The 19,204-nt window shown below is 47.4% G+C and overlaps 1 protein-coding gene across 2 annotated transcripts in view; it reads left to right on the plus strand.

The window, feature by feature from the left end:
- Antxr1 (ANTXR cell adhesion molecule 1) overlaps positions 1–19,204 on the plus strand; it is a 187,586-nt gene that overhangs the window by 74,777 nt on the left and 93,605 nt on the right. For both annotated transcript variants that reach the window (XM_087907059.1, XM_087907058.1), the window contains exons 10-12: positions 1,155–1,253; positions 16,150–16,219; positions 17,677–17,755. In XM_087907059.1, coding sequence (XP_087763185.1) covers positions 1,155–1,253; positions 16,150–16,219; positions 17,677–17,755 — 248 coding nt within the window. The remainder of the gene's footprint in view (positions 1–1,154; positions 1,254–16,149; positions 16,220–17,676; positions 17,756–19,204) is intronic.

The raw sequence follows: 19,204 nt of genomic DNA on the forward strand, positions 1-19,204 counted from the left end.
GCTTTTCTTCTGGGCTGGAGTTCAATCCCCAGGATACAGATTAAAGAAAAAAAAAACTTAAAACCAGTATGGTGGCAACACTTTTAATCTTTAACATCAGGAAGGCAAAGGCAGGTGGGGCTCACTGGCCCTCCAGCCTAGCCCCCTCGGCAAGCCTAAAGTCAGAGGTGGCCCTGCTTCAAAAACCAAGGTAGACAGCTCCTGGGGAGCAACAGCTAAGGTTGTCCTCTGGCTGCTCCATGCAGGTGCACAGGCTCACGGGAATAAATATGTAAATGAATAAACAGAACGGTACTTGACATCATCAGACATGAGCCGGTATTCTTAAGCATTTTAATAACTGGATACTTTTCCTTGGTAGGACGATATTATAAAGAGTTTTTAAACCTATAACAATGGCAACCATACATACTAATAACTGGATATACATGGGTGTGCAGTTGATTTGCGAGCTCATGAGGGCTCTTCTAGTCCTAGAGAAAGGGCCCTGTCCTGAAGGCCCAGTGTCAGCTCCAGCAGTCACCCTGGACACCTGAGTAGGGTGACTCCTGGACCCTGCACTGTGCGGCACAGGATAGCCATGCATCCAGGAGAAGGGAAAACTGCAAAAGTCGCACCACCGCTAATTAAAGGAATGCTTTTCTGGTTGGGGGAGAAAGACCAAAGGACACTACGTAGCTGCATGCCCAGCAGTGGTTCACCACAGGCTCCACGTGCCATGGGCTGGAGTCCCCAAAACTCCTGAGGTATCTTGGCTCTGAAGAAATCCTTTCAGGAGATTCCAAACTGTAAATCAGACTAGAGAAGGGGTGTTGGGAGGAAGTGGAGGACCCTTCTCTGGGTCCCCTCTGGCTGTTTTAGCACTGTCTAGACGTAAAAAGTGGGTCAGACTCGAATAGAGATGGAGAGGATGGCAGTGAAGGCAGGAGCAGAAGCAGGGAGCGGCACTTCTGAGCAGGAAGCCGCGTCTTCCTTGAGCACACAGGAGAGAAGGGGTCAGTTAACAGAAAGGAGCCTTCGCGCTGTCCTTGTTCTCCTACCTGACCTGATCCCTGGGCTTCTGAATCCTACGGAAATAGCAACCAGGGGCTCTGGAGAGAAAGCAAGTCCATGGGTGATGGCCAAGTAATGTATGCTGTTGTTCCTCGTTTCAGAGTCTTTTCAAGTGGTCGTAAGGGGAAATGGCTTCCGACACGCCCGCAACGTGGACAGGGTCCTCTGCAGCTTCAAGATCAACGACTCGGTCACACTCAGTAAGTCCTGGTAACTTGAGGGTGGTACAGGGATATTGCCAGCACAGTCACTTACAGGGGCCTTCAGAGAACTGCTCAGCGCTAATGAGGCCTCCAGTGAGAACAGTTGGTCCTGTTGTACCCTTGGTTCTGACCAGAGTCTGACCACACTGGGTAGGAACAGCCCAAGGGTACCCAGCTTGGGGATCAGGGCAAGGCTTGACAAGAGCTCTCAGTGCCCCCACACACACACACACGTACACACACAAACATAGAGCCAGACCTAAGGAGGCAGGGAGTGCCTGTTTCCTTCTTACGGTTTACCAAGTCCCTCTCCTCACACCCGTTGGCTCTGTAAACCCTGCTTAGTTAGGGCCTGAGGAAGTCTCGAGGCTTCTCAGCAAAGCACTGGAGATTCTCAAGAAAGAATAAAACAAGATGATCTAAACTCATCAGTCTTGAATAAAGCAAAACCAGACTACTGGGCTTGCATGTGTGGATTCCGGGACTTTTTTTTCCCAATCTGGAAGGTTCTTGATTAGAGTAGCCAAGAAACTCTCATTGTGGTGAAGACTTTGCATGAAGTCAGGACAATGGCAGTAAAACTAAGGGCATCTCATCAGGGAAAGCAGGCTGTCACAGCAGCGGAACCTCTGGGAGAAGTTTGCAGCAGGCAAGATCTGAATTTAAAGATGTGTGACTCAGTGGCCGTCCAGGAGAGATGGGAGGTCTGGTTCCAGATGGCGGGAGCCTGGCTATTATTATTTGCATCTGGCGTCCATCACGCGGACAATTACTGGCTCCCTGTCTGCAGTGATAAACAGCAGCCACACCGGGCTGCATTTTCCATCACGCTGTGCGCTCCTTGCTCTATCCTTTCTACTCTGCAGCCCAGAGGTTTGGGAGGGAAGGAAGGCAGACCCCACCCACCCACCCACAGGCAGCTCACTGCTCTCTCTGGGTTTTCTCCTTATACCCCCGGAAGAGAGAAGACCTAACTCTGTTTTAATTAGGAAAGTTGAAGGGCACACCTTTTTTTCTCTCCTTGACGCCTTCAAACCCTCTTGATAGCTTAAACACAAGCGGTAGCTTCCTACCAGACATCTGGAATTTCTGGCTTGGGATAATATCAAACATTGAAAACATTCAGTTAGTTTTATTAAAAATTTGGAATGCTCTCTCATGTCTAAAATGTGTGTGCTGCTTGAAACCATTTTTCCATGTCCCTGAGCAGCCATAGTGTGGAAGCTGCTTCCTAAGCCACTGTAAATTCTCACTTTCCCTCCCCAGCTCAGACCCCAGGAAAGTCAAGAGCTCTGAGGATTTGAACTAGCCTCTGTGGAGCAAACCATGTGTGTGTGTGTCTGTGTGTGTGTCTGTGTGTGTGTGTGTGTGTGTGTGTGTCGGGGGCACAACACATGGGTCAGACCCACGCTGTAGCCGGCACTTCCCAGCTGATCTGTGAACTCGAGTTTCTCACCTCTTTGCCTACATTGCCTGTGCCCTGCGTCCACTCACTCATGGACAAATACAGGCCATTGGAGTAAGAGGGCACCTTGAACTCTAAACTCACCCCGCTCCATCACATTGGGACTGCAGAAGACAGAGACAGTAAATTGATCCCAGAGAGACTTTGCCTGGCACATAGCCACACTGGATGTGGAAGGTACTGAATTCACTCTATATTTAAAATCACTTAGAAGCAAAACATGGGATAGGACTTCTTTGACACAGTGGCATACATCATTTCCATGATACAGTGACACACATCTGTACGACACAGTGACACGCATCTCCATGACACAGTGACACGCATCTCCATGACACAGTGACACGCATCTCCATGACACAGTGACACGCATCTCCATGACACAGTGACACGCATCTCCATGACACAGTGACACGCATCTCCACGACACAGTGACACGCATCTCCACGACACAGTGACACACATCTCCACGACACAGTGACACGCAACTCCATGACACAGTGACACGCATCTCCATGACACAGTGACACGCATCTCCATGACACAGTGGCACGCATCTCCACGACACAGTGGCATGCATCTCCATGACACAGTGACACGCATCTCCATGTACAGATTTGAAACTCAATGTCATTCCAAGACTATGTCACTATGAAGAGGTGGTCACTTTAAAGTTGGGAGGAAATAGCGAGTCATCCCACCTCCTCTGCGATGTTGACCTGATGGTTCTAGCATCACCATCTTGTAAATGGTGGGAGTGTTCTAGGGAGCTAGCTGGTGTGGTTCCCACATGTGGAAGGTGGCTATTGGTACTTGAAACTTGGCTGGTACGATTGAGAAATTCGATTTTAATTTCACTTGGTTTTGTTTAAATGTTCAAAGCCTCACATGGCCAGTCTCTGCCACATTAGACAATGCATGGTATCATTAAAGACACCAGGAAAAAACGACAACACTTTCAAATACTTTGGAATGATCTTGCATTCCTAAAAAACAAGAGTTCTTTATTGCTAGACAACATTGCTAGACAAAAGGGGGGCTATTAAACTGAATGTTTCAGAATTAGCCCCTCCGTAATTTTCTCTTATTTTCAATTAATTTTTACCTAACATATAGAAATAACAGGTTTTATTGTGACATTTTCATACCTATTCATCACTGTTCTCTGCTTGTGCTCACTTCACCGCTGCTTCCAGCTATAAGCACCTCAATTTTTTACTGCTACCTCTGTCCAGAGTTCAATGGCAACCATTAGAAAACATTCCAGGGAGCTGGAGAGGTGGCTCAGCAGTTAAGAGCACTGTCTGCTCTTCCAGAGGACCTTAGTGCAGTTCCCAGCATCCACATCAGGTGGCTCACAACCGTTTGTAACTCCAGCGCCAGGGCATCAGCTCCCCCTGCCCACGTATACATATTAAAATAAGTAAATAAAATCTTTTTTAAAATAAAAATATCCAGGGAAAATGTAACAAACAAAATCTATTGAGAACTATTTGTCCAGGCATACAAAATGACATGTGAGTGACATATAAGAAAAACCTTTGTGAGGAATATTTTTAAAATGAGAATAAATGCTTGGTCTAGAGTCCAGCATCTGGAGACAAACACCAGGGAAGAGTCCTGGCTCAGTCACCGCCAGCTGTTGCTGGAACAGGTTATCTGACACTTTGTGTCTTGGTTTTCCTCTGTGCGATGCTTGTGGCGATAGCATCTGTGTCCTAGGCTGTTTAGAGGTGTAGTGTGGCAGGCGGGACTCATCACAGGCTTGGCTATGGACAGCCGCCCAGTCCTGACCGCGCTGCTATTTCATTATTACTAGGAACCCTGTCACTCTTACTAAACAGAGAAATAAATGAGCATTGTAAAGATATCACTTATTTTAAATTTAATATTTACTTTTAGTACAATCCCAGCAAAAATCCCCACGGTACTTTTTAAGTTAAAATAATTTTAAGCTTTATATGGAAGAATAAACTACAAGATTAGCCAAGTAAAATGCAGAAACTGCCTGAGCTGACTTTAGGACGAACCAAAAAAGCGTAATCATTCAAAAATTGTGTGACCAATATAACTGGCAAACAGCAAAGGAACAGAGCCCCAAACAGAGCCAGACTCCGGCATGAACTTAGCATTAAATTAAATGACCATTCCGATCATGATGCTGGGATAACTGGCTAGCTGCTTAGAGAAACGATTAAGTTTGATTTTTATCTTACACTTTACAGTTAAACAAATTCCAGATGACCTGAAAACTTTAATGTGAGCATGAAAATATAAAATTTCTAGAAAAGTAAATGTTTGCATAATTACCCAGGGTATGAAGATGTTGAGCAAAAAGCAGCTGAGCTTGAAGGAAAACTTTGATAGTGTAAGCACATGTTTTTAAATCTCCTGTTACCAACCCCAGCAAAAATCAAAAGGAAAAGGAAATAAAGGAAAGTTATTTATAATATATATAATATGGGGTCAAAAGTTTAGTATAAAGATATCTGCTGAAGTCAGGCATGTAAAAATTTAAAAAAAAGTATGGAAATGGGGCTGGTGTGATGGCTCAGCAGGGAGAAGTGCAAGCCTGAGGAGCCGAGTCCGATCCCGGGTCCACAGTGGAGAGAGAGAAAACCCCTCCTCAGAGTTCTCTGACCTCCGTGCATGTGCACACAAATAATAAAGTTGTTTACAAAAGTAAAAACAAAAACAGGTGAAATATATGAAAAGGAAACTTCTAAGAAAAATGGTGGCCCACAACCCCATGGAAAGGGCTCAGTGTGAGCACGGGCAGGCAAGGGAGGCTGTCTTGGATTTTCCTTTGGTTTTATTCTTGACACAAGTTCCCATGAAGCTCAAGTTGACCTCCAGTATACCATGTAGCTGAGGATTGCCTCGAATTCCTAATCCTTCAGCCTCCCAAGTACGGGGATGACAGGCATGTGCCACCATATCCAGCAGCAGTCAGGAAGGGTGGCAAAGACCCGGTGCCCAGAACTGGTAAAGAGGCAGGCAAAGGCGCTTTCACACATGGTCAGTGAGACACCATCAGAAACCTAGAAGGCAATTCTTGAAATGAGCCGACTGCTTTCACACAATTTTTTAATGAAGCAGAGTTGGGGTTTAATAAAGATATCTTCACACGACATAAGCATGAGGGTTAGAAGAAAGAGGGGTGCTAGGAAGAAAGTAAAACATGCCTGCAAGCATGGAGGGGGATTTCTCAAAGGAAAGTCTCAGAAAGAGAGACCCACCCAAGTGTGCTGGTGGATGGTCTCCTTATGAGAGAGTGGCCTTCTATACATTCTTGATCTACATTTTAATCTCCACATCTTTCAAAGGAAATGAAAGGTATTGTCTATTGCAGATCTCTGTGTGTTGTGACCGCTTTGGGGTCAAATGACCTAACACCATTGAAAAACACAGATATTTATCATTATGATTCACAACAATATCAAAATTACAGTTAAAAGTAGCAATGAAAATGAAGTAGCAAAAAAAACCAGCGTTGTGTGGGGGTCACCACATTACGAGGCACTGTATTAAGGGGTCGCGGCATGCGGAAGGTTGAGAGTCACTGGTCTACAGAGACACGGGTGGCGTGACTGCTTATCATGCTACTGTTCGTGACAGCAAAGGAAGCAAGAAAAGGGGATAGGGGCATTTAAATAACAGCATGAATGATTCATGTAGATGAGCCACATGTCAATTGCGAGTCGCCCTTTGTAATTAGCTACTACTGTAGGACAGTGACTGACGCTGTCGGATGCTGCATCCTGTGTTAGAATAGTTACGGGCGACACAAAGGAGCGGCACTAGGTCTGGTTTTCTTCACACACATTCCCAACAAACTTGAAGGACACACCACTTGTGACATTAGCAGCAACCACCCCTGAGTAAGACGACAATAAATTCATATTTTCTTCTCCCTGCCTAAGATTGCTACACACCCATACTCCCCCTACAATTAGAAACGAGCTCGCTAAGGTTACTTTTAAACTTAATTTAAATTTTTTTAAATAATTATTTAGGCATAGCACACATGCTATACTTAGCCTCTGGTTGGCTTTCCAATCGCCAGGCTGAAGTGCCTTCTGGCCAAGAACAGACCTTGGAAATACCACAAATTTTATCAGTTTACCCTGGCTGCACATTCGCCTACTTCAGTGTGCAGTGTGCTGTACCAAGAGAAGGCCTGCTTCCGATTGGAAACCCACTTGCGTAGAGATTAGAATGCCGAAATGGAGAGCCCGGGGTATGAGCCCAGGAACGACCCATTTTATGCATGGTAAATAATAAATGGACAGTTTACTAATGCAATAACGAAGCTTGTGCTAGACTATCCTTGTGCTGTGTGACAGCAGCTAGAAGCAAGGACACTTTTCACAGACTACTGCAGTCCACAAGTCTCGCTGTATGGTTTCACAGAATGCTTTATTGTTTATATAAAATGTTACTTCCCAGCTTGATTTCTTACTTAACAAGCCTAGCCATGGTTTACTTTCTGTACACTCCCAAAGAACAGTGTTCTGTCCCCTTCAAAGATACTTTCTCAAACAGGCAATTTTGAAAGTTTCCCTAAAGAAGCTCAGCATCCCAAAAGAAAAAGACCCTTATTTGAATGTAGATGCTCCAGGGTGTTTGCTTTTTACACGTTGTCCTATTATCCAGGAACTATACTTCATCTTAGAAGATATCTGGGAGCCAGGGCTGTTGTGGGCACCCAGAGGCAATCGCCGGTGTATCTGTGATAGCAGATAGAAGGAAAGGCAGAGGAAAAAGAAATCATACACCTCCCAACAAAAGCCTTCACTGTGACTTAGAGTATTACATGTGCTGGTCAAAGGCACTGCATGCAGTTTGGATGAGTTAGGAGCTGATGTCCCTTGAGAATGTCACAGTGTCACTCAGAGATATATGGAGCCTATGGGGCCTTGATTCTTCCCCAACAAGCTTCATCTAAAAGGCAGCAGCTGCTGACTGCTGAGCATCCAGCTGGTCTCTGTGCTGCCCGTATGCCCTTGTGCATCATCTCTCCCCCATGCCACCTCATTGCACCACAGCCAGGCTGTGAGGGAAGCGTTATCTGTGCCCTCATCTTTACTAATGAGGAAAGAAACTCAGATGAATGAAGTCGCAGAGGCTGCTAGATGGCCAAGTTAACAACTTAAAGTTGGGCGATCTCTATTTTGCCAAAAAAAAAAAAAAGAAAAAAAAAAACCTGAATTCCCCAAGATTCCAAAGCCCCAACTTTAGTGCCCAGAAGCCTCGGGATTAAACCACTTGTCTGATGTCACACATCGGAGCACGGAGACGTGAGCCTCAGTCCAGGGAAGACAGGTCCCAGGGTGCAGAGCATCACTTCCAGTGGCTGGCAGTGTGACCACGGTGAAGTCCCTTTCGCCTGAGCCTCAGGAGCCTCTCCTTGCAGCTTGTGCATCTCCATTGCCCCTCCTTTCAGGAGAGCTTGACTTGTCCTAGTTCTGAAGTGGCTCCAGGACAGAGTACATCACCACACACTCACGTCACTCAAACCCAGACAAACAGCAGATAGGTTGGAGTCTACCCTGGGAATGTATATTGTGAGGTCGGCCACCAGAGAGACTTTCACAGGGGCAAGTTGACAGTTATGTGCAGGGGACTGTATGTGGTCAGACTTGATGTGGGGCCACCAAGTGCTCCGTGGCCCCAACAGAAAATGGTAAACCCTACACAAAAAGCTCTTCTTTGTAGGCAGTGTTGAGGTAAAATTTACTTGTGTGTTCCCCTGAAACCTGCCTTCCCCCTTCTCCTTCTATGTGAGAAGTTGGCATCCCCCTCCACTTCTGCACCAGGTGGCTGAACCGTCACAGGCACTGCCCATATGTGTGTAGAGATGGGTGGGGACCTGGTGCAACCCTGCGCCTTTGTCATTTCCATCTAATGATGCAAGAGAAGATCCTGAGCAGAGAAGCAGCTGGAGCCCAGGAGCCCCAGGCAGGCTGTTCTCTGTGTTGTTTAAATATTTATTCAGCGTTCCTTTGGAGAGGTTGGGTTAGGTCTGCTGAGGGGAAGGGATAAACGTACTGGTAGCTCACTCCCTGTGCCTTTCAATTTGGGCAACAACTTGCACACCACGTCAGCAAATGTTATGCGCATGCCATGCACATGCTACACTGCTCAGGTCTGCACTAGCCCCCCCCTTCCCTCCTCTGCCCTGGGTTTCTGTGACGATTTCATCTTTCAAGATCTTGCTGTGACCTGTGGTCATGCTTCAAGCTTTTGGGGTGGGCTTGCCTCTTAATCTCAACTCCAAAGGGAAACATTTTCCAAATCTAATTGTGCACATCCAGAAGAGTTTGTATGTCACAAGACACATGCCTTGTGCATGAATCCTCAGTTGTCCTTTATGGGGGAAAACCAAGGTTCTTAAAAGTATATTTATTCTTAGCAAATTGCAGCTGTTTGGAGGCAGCAGTGATCCTGACCTTGGGATTACAACATTTTAAAAGGCTGATTCTTTGCTTAGAAGATAATTTGTATGTTTTACAAAGTCAACAGTGAAGAATTTTTTTTTTGGTGTGAATTTATAGAGAGGAGAAAATGCTTTGTGAGAACCCTGGGCCTCATTACCTTTCATCCAGTGTTCTTGCAATACCCAAAGTTGCTCTAATAACTTCAGAGCAAGGTGAATGCCAAATCCCACAAAGTTATGTGTAGTATGATCCCAATTCTATAAAAACACTACACAGAGAATGAAATATTATACCCACAGGCCTCCGTGATGTTTATCAGCTGGGCATGGTGGTTCACTCCCTTAGTAATTCACACACTCGGGAGACTACCATGGGAAGGCCATCCTAGGCTACAGAGTGAGTTTAAAGGCAGTCCGAGATGTATGGGGAGTGCTTGTCTCACGTGCACCCAAAAAAGTTTAGCACTGAGAATTATGATTATCAAATATTTTAAGAGTTTTATCAACTCAGAATTTTTATACTACACATGTTACTTTTGTAATCGATAAAAAATAAAATCTTGTCCTGCGAATTCAGGAGAGAGGTTCTGGCAAGCAGTTAAACACTGGCGTGTCAACAGCTACGGAAATCAAAGCTTGTGCGTAAGGTCATCCCTCCCCTCAAATGCAGTGACCAAGGCAACCGTCATTTCCTGCTGTAACTGTCCTCAGCCTTGAACCCTGTGCGGGTATTTGTACATCGGGTGCTGGACTCTACAGCTCTCCCACCGCCATCAGGTCATGACCCTGACACCAGCACAATGCCCCAAAGAGCCGCATTTCTATGCTGATGCTGTGCCACCTACCACGAGCCGGCCTGGGTCCCACTGAGCCAACATGAGAAACTGACTGGGAAACACTCTTCCTATTCTGCCAAACGTGCTCCCTCTCCCTCCTCTCCTCATCGTCTTAGACAATTCTGAACTTTCTGGGCATCGCACCAGCCACCCAGGGGCTCTGAACTCTGAAGTGAGGCCTGTAGCCTTGCTGCTGTGGACTGAGGGATGATCTTGAACCACATCAGACGTTACACCAGGCATTTCCCCCTCAGCAGTACCGAGGTGTGGAGCTGATAATTCTGGTGGAGATGTCCATGCCATTCCCCATCTTGTCTCAGATGTGGCCAAATACCCGTTTATGGGGCAAATCTCCCCATCTGAGAAACTACTGCACCATATATACATGTTCCAAAGATCATATTTGGATAGGTGGGTTTCATATACGTACCCACACACACACACACATACACACACACACACACACACACACACACACACACACACACACACGCACGCACTGTAGCTGGGCAAGTTGCAGGAGCCCCCAGTTTAGGAGCGCCCTCATCCTGTGTTTCACTGATGGCGGACCTGGCAGCAGGCCACCTTATTACTGCAGACAATGTGTTGAGTGTTTATCAAATGCTAAACTTTAATAACGATTCCCATTCCGATTTATAAAACAAGACCTGAGTATTGTTGCCATCTTTTAGATGAGAACTCCAAGCTGTGAACAGGGTAAAAGGCTCGGCCAGGGGTATAGCCCTATGCATGGCAGAGCTGTGCTGGACCTCCGTAGCTCAACTCTTCGTCTGCCTATGACTCTGTCCTGCTCCAGCCTGCCCCACAGAACAGGACGGGGAGAGGAGGTAGGGAGCAGAGCCTGGAGGTCCCTGTGCCAGAACTACTGACTTAGAAGTGCCTTGACCCAGGACATTTACCTCGAACCTGTGACAAAACTCATCTTCTGGCCTTACAGCATCTGGGTATTGAGGGTTCCATGAAACCCTCCAGCTCCAGGCCAGAAGGGTTAGATAGCTCGGGGTCATGTGTAAGCACCAGGTTGGCCTCCCAGTTCTGCCCCTTGGGAGGTGGCCCCTGGTTCCTGCTGAGCACAGGAGGGCATTGCAGGGAGACTCGCTTGGCCCACACGCCGTCCACATTCGTTTCTAACTCCTCTTCCTCTTTCTCTTGACTTCACCGTTGCTGCTCAGCCTGTCTTAGCAGAAGCCATGTCCCCTTTCACAACCTCTACTTTGTTCCAGAAAGTAGGCAGACATCTTCTGTTAGAATCCTGAGCTGCTATCCTCATCTATGAAAACCTTCCAGCATAGAGCTCTGCACTCCACATTGCCCAATGTGCACCTCTCTCTCTCCTCAGTCGTGGGTCCCTTTGAGGACCCATTGAGTTCATCAACGACAACTGAGGTAGCGAGATGCTTGGCCACCTCCTTTCCGCCTGTGTCTCCATGAAGCTCAACCCAGATGCTTTGGATTCCACCAATTTAGGGAGCCTTGACTCTGGTTTCCCTCAAAGCTGTTAGCGTTTGAAGGCAGAGAGCAGGGGAGCTGTTCAGCCAACTCTGAATCCTCTTTCCCCTTAATTTGGACCCGTGTTGACAAACCAGCTGATAATTTGGTACTGACCTTACACGTGGTTCAGAGAAGCCATGAAATGCTCCCTAGACCAAGAGGGCTCTGAGAGCAACAGCAGAGCAGCCTGGCTTAGTCCTCCTACCTCATGCAAATAGCGCAGCAGGAATGTAAACTCCTTTCAGGGGTTGACATCAATTCTTGGAGGCTTAGATAAGACTAGAAACTATTCTTCTGTTTATTTTTGCCAGAATACATATTCATAGCAAGACAAGGTTGCCAAGGCTTGTAAAGTATCTGAATTATTTCATCAGTCTTAAAAACAACCCACTGATTGGTGTTTGGATTGGCTAATGAATTTCAATCTTGGTTCTATCCCAAATTCATAGACAGTCACCAAACGGGAGAGAAGGATGCTGGGACCTTCTCCTCCCACCTATGTTGTTTTGTTGTGAGGTTAGAGCCCTGGGACTGGGCTCATTTCAGTGTGGTTCCGGATTCTCAGTTCACTGCCCTTAAAGCAGCCTCACTATGGCGCTGGGATTTCCAGTCCTCTGCCCTGAAGGGTGTGCTTACTGCTGGGGCCCAACTAGTCTATTCAAGGTCCCAGTCATTTCAGCAAAACAGATTCAAATTCCAACTGTGACCCCTCTAGTAGTACAGCGCTAACCCGCTTAACTAGCATTTGGGGTAATTAGCATTTGTGAGCCCCAAACTGTAGTACAAGTATCTATCTCCCTTCTGGATGGGTATGGAAGCATCTTATAAGACTGTGGCTGTTCAGTGTTGAGCAAAACCATCATAAATGCTTTTGTGTGTATACAAAGGATGGATGAACACTTGTGCATATTTATTTAGTTATACACACGCACACCTCCAAAACTCCTAATGTCTAAATGGCGTTGGTATGGCCGGACATTGGGCATTTTGAAAACCCATTTGCAGTGGATTGTAAAGGCTTGGGTGCCGTGTAATAAGGGGGCGAGGGGGGGGGAGCCTCTCGAATCCTTACTGAGCCTCATGTACTATGCTTTGTGCTTGCATTCATTCTTATTTATGTGTACACAACAGCACAATGATGTCATAGTCACCACCTGTAGATTGTAGTAAGAGGGCCGGCTTGTTGGGGTATCTGTCCCGCCCAGTACCCATAGCCAGCAAGTCCCAGAGAAAATCAATCACACAGAGATCTCTATAAGTTATAAACTGATTGGCCCATTAGGTCAGGCTACTTATTAGCTCTTATAATTTATGTTACCCCATTATCCTTATCTACGTTAGCCACAGGGCTCAGTACCTTTCTCAGCTGGGCAGGTTACATCCTGCCTCTTCAGTGGTCTGCACAGGAATGGCTGAGGGAGCTTCCTGCTTTCCAGAATACTCCCAGGCTCTTTGCTCCACCCCTACTTCCTGTCTGGCTTTCCCGCCTATACTGCCTGCCTGGCCAATCAGCGTCTTATTAAAATATGATTGACAAAATACAGACAATTCTCCCACACCAGTAGATGAACCTGACCCCAGTTACACACTAGTCAGAGGAAAACCTGGACTTTGAGCCTGAATCTGTCAGACAAGCATCTCCTCTGGCCTCCCCACACCTGTACCCAGCTTCTAAGATGCCCGCCTCCCAGATTGCGCTCAGCAGTTCAATGTAATGGCATTCATTGATTCTCCAATTCTGACTTAAGTCAAATTTCTGTCTGATTACCAGACTCCTACGACAAAGGATTTAAGCTAATATATCATAGGTGTGCTTACAATTCTGAAATATCTGTTTTTCGAAATCATTAAAAAAAAAGAACCTCCTGGTCTCCAACTCCCACCCCTCTCTAATTTTCCCCTGGGTGTGAACAGCCGTGAGGAGTGCCCCAGCTCCTGCTCTCCATTACCGTTTCTACTGGGTGCCAGAGAGCAGTGAAGTGAAATGGCCACCCAGTGAGCAGAGAAGCAGGGCCCGTATTGTCCTCGGAATGGGTTATGGCCCCATAAACAGCACAACACAACACGCTGGCATTGGCAGAGGCTGCAGTGGGACTGGCATGGCCCCCAAACCAGGCACGGGCCCCTCTGTGGCAGAGGAGGAAGTCCCTGCTTCCCAAGTGGCCATTCCAGGAAGGAGTCAGATGACTTGAGTTATAGAAACCAAATGGCCCTCCTTTGTTTAAAGAGAGAAGGGAAAAAGCCACTCATTTTTGTGGTAAAGTGAAAACAGGCTCCAAACCAAACAGTCCCTCTCGGGGCAGAAAATGCCAGCTCCACAGAGCTAGCCCACAGCCTCCCAGCCTGGGTTCAACCTCAGGGACATCAGAGCTGAACCTCAAGCAGCCACAGCCCTCCATCCTCCCGTCTGCTTTGCCCCAGAAATATTTGGTCTCCCAAGCAGGAAAGGAAGATGAAAAGAGGAGGAGAATTAGAAATGTCCTGCTGCCGAGGCCACAGTCTGCCTCCCGGCCCTCGTGACCTAGGACAGGGAGACAAGACAGGAGCTCACGGGACCAGTGCATGTGGCCCTCGCGGGGCCCTAACTGTTTCACTGCTGTGGCCTCCTCAGAAGCCCTCCAGCTTTAACCACGGCATGCAGCCTAAAGTCACAAGGCCTCTAGGGCCACCCTGTGGCTGCCCGTGGCTCTGTGGGTGGGGCTGCACCCCAGGTACTGTGTGCAAAGCTGTGGATAAACCACAGCCACGGGGAAATAAGTACAGGTTCCAGTCAGCCATGCCGGACAGTTTGGTTTATTACCTCATACAGACTTCCCTGGGGCCGGAAGTCTCTCCGTGAGGACAGGATGCTGCAGAGTTTGGGTCTGAACCTGACTTTGCGTCTATTGCTGTGCAGCCAAGATGGCCCTGTCTTTCTGAACCTCCATTTTTGCATCTGAAAAATGGTCCTGGGATGGGGAAGTGGCTCCGTGGGTAAGGTGTTCTGCGGAAGCATGAGGACCTAAGTTTGAATCCCTTAGCATCCACGTATGAAATAGAAATCAATAGCCGGGCACAGCAACGTCAGCCTGTCACCAATCCCAACTCCGGGGAGGTAGAGCCAGGAGGATAACCAGGGTTTGCTGGGCAGACGTTTTTACTGAATCAGGAAGACCCAGAATCACTGAGAAAATCCATCTCAAAAATAAGATGGAGAACCATAGAGGAAGACAGCACACACACTCGAGGTGAGGGAGAAAGCCTAAGGTCCATTCCTGCCTTAGCTCCCAAGGCTGTCACGAGCAGAGTGCTATCAAGGTGGCCAGCGGCTTGTTGGCTAGGCCTCCAGACCCTGCAGCCTTCTGGCCGCATGCCATCCAAGAAGGAATCAGTGGTTCAGTTAGCCGGGCTAGTCAGTGAACTCCAGAGATCTGCCTGTCTCTGCCTCCCCAGTGCTGGGATCTCAAGCACCCGCCACCCTACCTGGCTTTTATATGGATGCTCAGGATCTGAACTTGGAATCCCTTGCTTGCACACAAGACCTTTAACAGCTAGCTGTCTCTGCAAAGGCTGTACTGTGTACTAAAGACAAGTGTGCTGAATAACTTTCTCCTAAAATCCCTACGATGCACACTGACCTTCAGCCCTAGGGGCTCATGCCAGGCCCCACCCCTTCCCAGTTCCCTAAGAAAATCCAACTCCGATTTGGATTTTCCTGAAACCTGACCACAGGATCTAGAAAGGAAGCTGCCGGCCTTCTAAAACTCAGGGATACTTGGGTGTATCTGCTTGTGTTTGCCAGCTCTATGGAGATCTTCTCCATGAAGATGGCCTCAAAGTGGACATAGATGTGACTCTCCTTAGACTGCCTCAGCTCTCCCTAAGAGAACAGGAAACTCAAACTATGCTGTAAAAGGGCTAGCTCTACAGACATGGGACCAGGAGACCAGCATCAGGAAGGAGGCCTTGATTAGTTCTTGTATAGTGGATGCTACCACACATGTTGGGGTGCTACTCTGTTTGGTGGTGGGGGTCTAGTACGTATTTCAGCTTTGCGCTGTTCTGACAAATACCCAAGGAAAACAAGGAGAGCAATCAGTTAGAGGTTTCACTCCATCGAGACGGAAGGGGGCGAAGGAAGAAAGTACCTTGTCTCCTAGAAGCCAGGGATGGGACTAGGGTACAGAGAGAAAGAGACAAAGTGTGTGTGTGTGTGTGTGTGTGTGTGTGTGTATGTGTGTCTGTGTCTGTGTGTCTGTGTGTCTGTGTGTCTGTGTGTCTGTGTGTATATAGAGAAAGACAGACAGACAGAGACAAAGACAGAGAGATTGAGAGACAGAGAGACAAAAAGAGAGACATAGACAGAGACAGAGAGTCCACTACCAGGAAGAGGAGAGAGCTACCAGCAGGGTTAGAACAATATCTAGCCTTAGACACAGCCCCTCAGTGCCTGCTTCCCCAGCTAGGCCCCACCCCACCAGCGCGGTACTTGGTTTCAACAGTAAGCCCTCAGGGGACATTTCATGTTACAACCATAACTCAGTGCAAGCGGAGTTTTTATTTCACACACTTCTCTGTTTTCATCAGATCCCTCTGGGCTTGGTTAATGACCTCCAAAGAGACTGAACTGGGAGACATAACCTTGCGACTTCCTTTTTGCAGACGAGAAGCCGTTTGCTGTGGAAGACACGTACCTGCTGTGTCCTGCACCCGTCTTAAAAGAAGTTGGCATGTAAGTTTTCATCACCCACAGAGGTCCGCAGCCAGGGAAGAGGAGGCAGCAGGACCAGAGGGGCAGCGATAGCTTTTGTCGTTGTCATCATGGACTCTTCCTCTGGGTTCTATCAGTGGCATTGGTGCCAAAGCTATGGCCAGCCAGCCACCAGGAGGGCGACCGAGCATCTCTCTCATCCTCTGTAGTTCACAGCAAGTAAGACGCTGTCCTTCAGGCCAGCGAGAAGGGTTTGAATAACTTGTCCAGGGTCACACAGAAGCCAGTGGAAGAGTTTGGGCTCAAGCCTGGGTCTGCTGACTCAATCCCAACCACATTTCTAGAAAGTTCTCACATGTATTACGTCACCCTGTCATCATCTGTGCCCTAGAAAGTGGCTGTTATCTGTTGCTTCGAGACAAAGAAACTCAGAAAGGCAAAGTAAGTGCCTTGGTCGGTTCATGACCTTCGGCACCACTCTCGATCCTCCACAGAACTTCAGATGCTCCCCTCCATTCCCTGGCCTCACATACAGGGAACACCTCATGGTACCATTAAGATAAGATGTCTATAAAGAGGGTCAGCACCCTGAACTGGGGTAGGACTCCGGGGCCCAGGGTCCAGACAATCACAGAGCAGAAAGAGCCTCTCCAGACCATGCCCAGCAGTCTGGAAATGGTGTCCAAGGAAAGCATTGGAGTTTCCTTTCATCATTTGTCCCAACTCCGACTGAGTGTCCGCAGTCAGCCTGTGACACTAGGCCTGCTACCCAGCCCGAAATCATATAGCATGGTGTGAGTTCTTATCTCGGTGAGACTTTATGCACAGAAACCTGGAGAAGACAAACCGATCTGTCCACAAGCTGTATTTCCACAAGTCATATAGGGACCCACAAAACTTCCCCATTAGACCACTGAATCCTCATTAACAAGAGCTGAGCATGCAGCCCACAGTTTGTCCAATTATCCCTACTGACTTGGATGGCTCTTAAGGTGCTTTATCTAATGGGATGTGGTAGAGCAGAACTTTAATCCCCACATTCAGGAGACAGAGGCAAGTGGATCCTAACTTCAAGGTTAGCCTGGTCTCCAAGACTGTATCCCAGGACAGCCAGGGCTTCACAGAGAAACTTTGTCTCAAAGAAAGAAAGGGAGGAAGGGAAGGAGGGAGGGAGGGAGGAAGAAAGCTTCATCTTATTTTATCTTATCACGAAGTATAGCAAACAGGTCAAATGAGACAGGCTTTCCTTGCCCATTGCAGTTCACTGCAATGCAAAGTTGACATCCTGCCTTGACACGCCAGCTGAATGCATCCCAGCATTTCTTGGATGTCCCAGGTGTGTGGTCCTGAGAGACTGTCCTCTGCGTGCTACGAGGAAGAATCTCAGGCCCCACGGGGAAGTAAGCATTCTGTCTGGCTTTCGAGCTGTTGCTCGCAGCACCCCATGCTAAGCGCATCCGGGCCTCTTGTCGTTGCAGGAAAGCTGCCCTGCAGGTGAGCATGAACGATGGCCTGTCCTTCATCTCCAGTTCCGTCATCATCACCACCACACACTGTGTAAGTCACACCCTCCCACCCCATCGCCGTTATCATTTTCAACTGCTCTTCCCAAGCCCCTGCCTTCTCCAGCATCAAACATGAAATGCTGTCTGATTCTTTCTTCTGTCTGCCACCCTGATGCATCTGGGTCGGGTGTTGTTTACTGTGATGCCTGGGTCAGGCTTCAGGTTCTCTGTCCCTGGTACTGAGGGGGATCCCTGGTTGTCCCAGCCTGCATAGGAGATTCGCTACTGCGCAGGCTGTAGTGAGGGTGGGCCCCTGCGTCAGGTACCCTTACGACTGGGGAGACAGAAAGGAATTGGACAACATATAAAATATATCTTAAAGAGTCTGGGTGTTTTATTGTGTTCTGTTTTAAGAAGCAGGAAATGGGCACCAGCTAAAGAAAGTCATAGAATTTATAGAGGAGCTGTTGTTTAAGGACAGGAACAATGGAAACTTGTTCCTGCGGCTGTGGAAATAATCTAGGGAAAAAGAAAACTGGTGAAGCCGGAGAGTGAGAAGGAAGGGGCCTTGCTTTAGGGACACAAAGTATTCTCTGCTGGCTACTACAACATGGATCCTGTCAGGCAGTTCTTACTTCTGACCACCCCTAAAGTCAACTGAGGAGCTGGTTTCTTTCTTTAAATATGATGTCTAATAACTCGAAACTATATGTTTAAAAGAGAGGGAGTGTGTGAGACACCTTCACCTCACAGTGCACTAGAACATGAACCCTGGTGTTGGCGATCCCAAGGCCTTCTGAGGAGGTAATGCGGGCAAGTGGGGGGGTGGGGAACAACCTGGGTCTATGAAGTTCTTTCTTAGCAGAGTCACTGTCTCCAAGTTCAGCCTGCCTGGGCAGTTGGGGCTCAGTTCACTCATCTGAAGAACCCGTCCCCTAATGGGAATGTTTGCATTACCGTTAGTTGAAATTTTCTTTCTTTAGCTAAGTGCATGCCTTCAGTTAGATCTTACTAGCAATGAAGGAAGGCAATGAGTATGTTTGCAAAGCTCCTCCCTGGTCAGCCATTTTAAAATGTGTTGCTAGAACTCTTTGGTAATTGGTGTTGTGCCCTCCATAGTGTCGCGGGTAGATAAGAGATAGCAGTTGAGCCCTAAAGCCAAATAAGGCAAATATGATTTACCTTCTAAATGCACAAATAAGGCAAATATGATTTACCTTCTAAATGCACAAATAAGGCAAATATGATTTACCTTCTAAATGCCGAGTTTCATAATGGTTATGACTGTTCTTGCTAATTCCTGCTTAGAAGTATTCTCCACCACCCTGCGGAGCTAATAATTATTTATTATGTCTGACCACACTACAGACAAATAGTTATGCCTCTCAGACCTCAAGGACAGCGGCGTTAGAAAGCAAACAACTTAGGACTGACTTAGCTTGTGGTATGAAAACACAAGACTATTAATTTAAATTTGAGTTTCTGAAGAAGAAAGGGTGGC

The sequence above is a fragment of the Myodes glareolus genome, chromosome 6, assembly GCF_982192425.1.
Source record: "Myodes glareolus chromosome 6, mMyoGla1.1, whole genome shotgun sequence".
NCBI lineage: Eukaryota > Metazoa > Chordata > Mammalia > Rodentia > Cricetidae > Myodes > Myodes glareolus.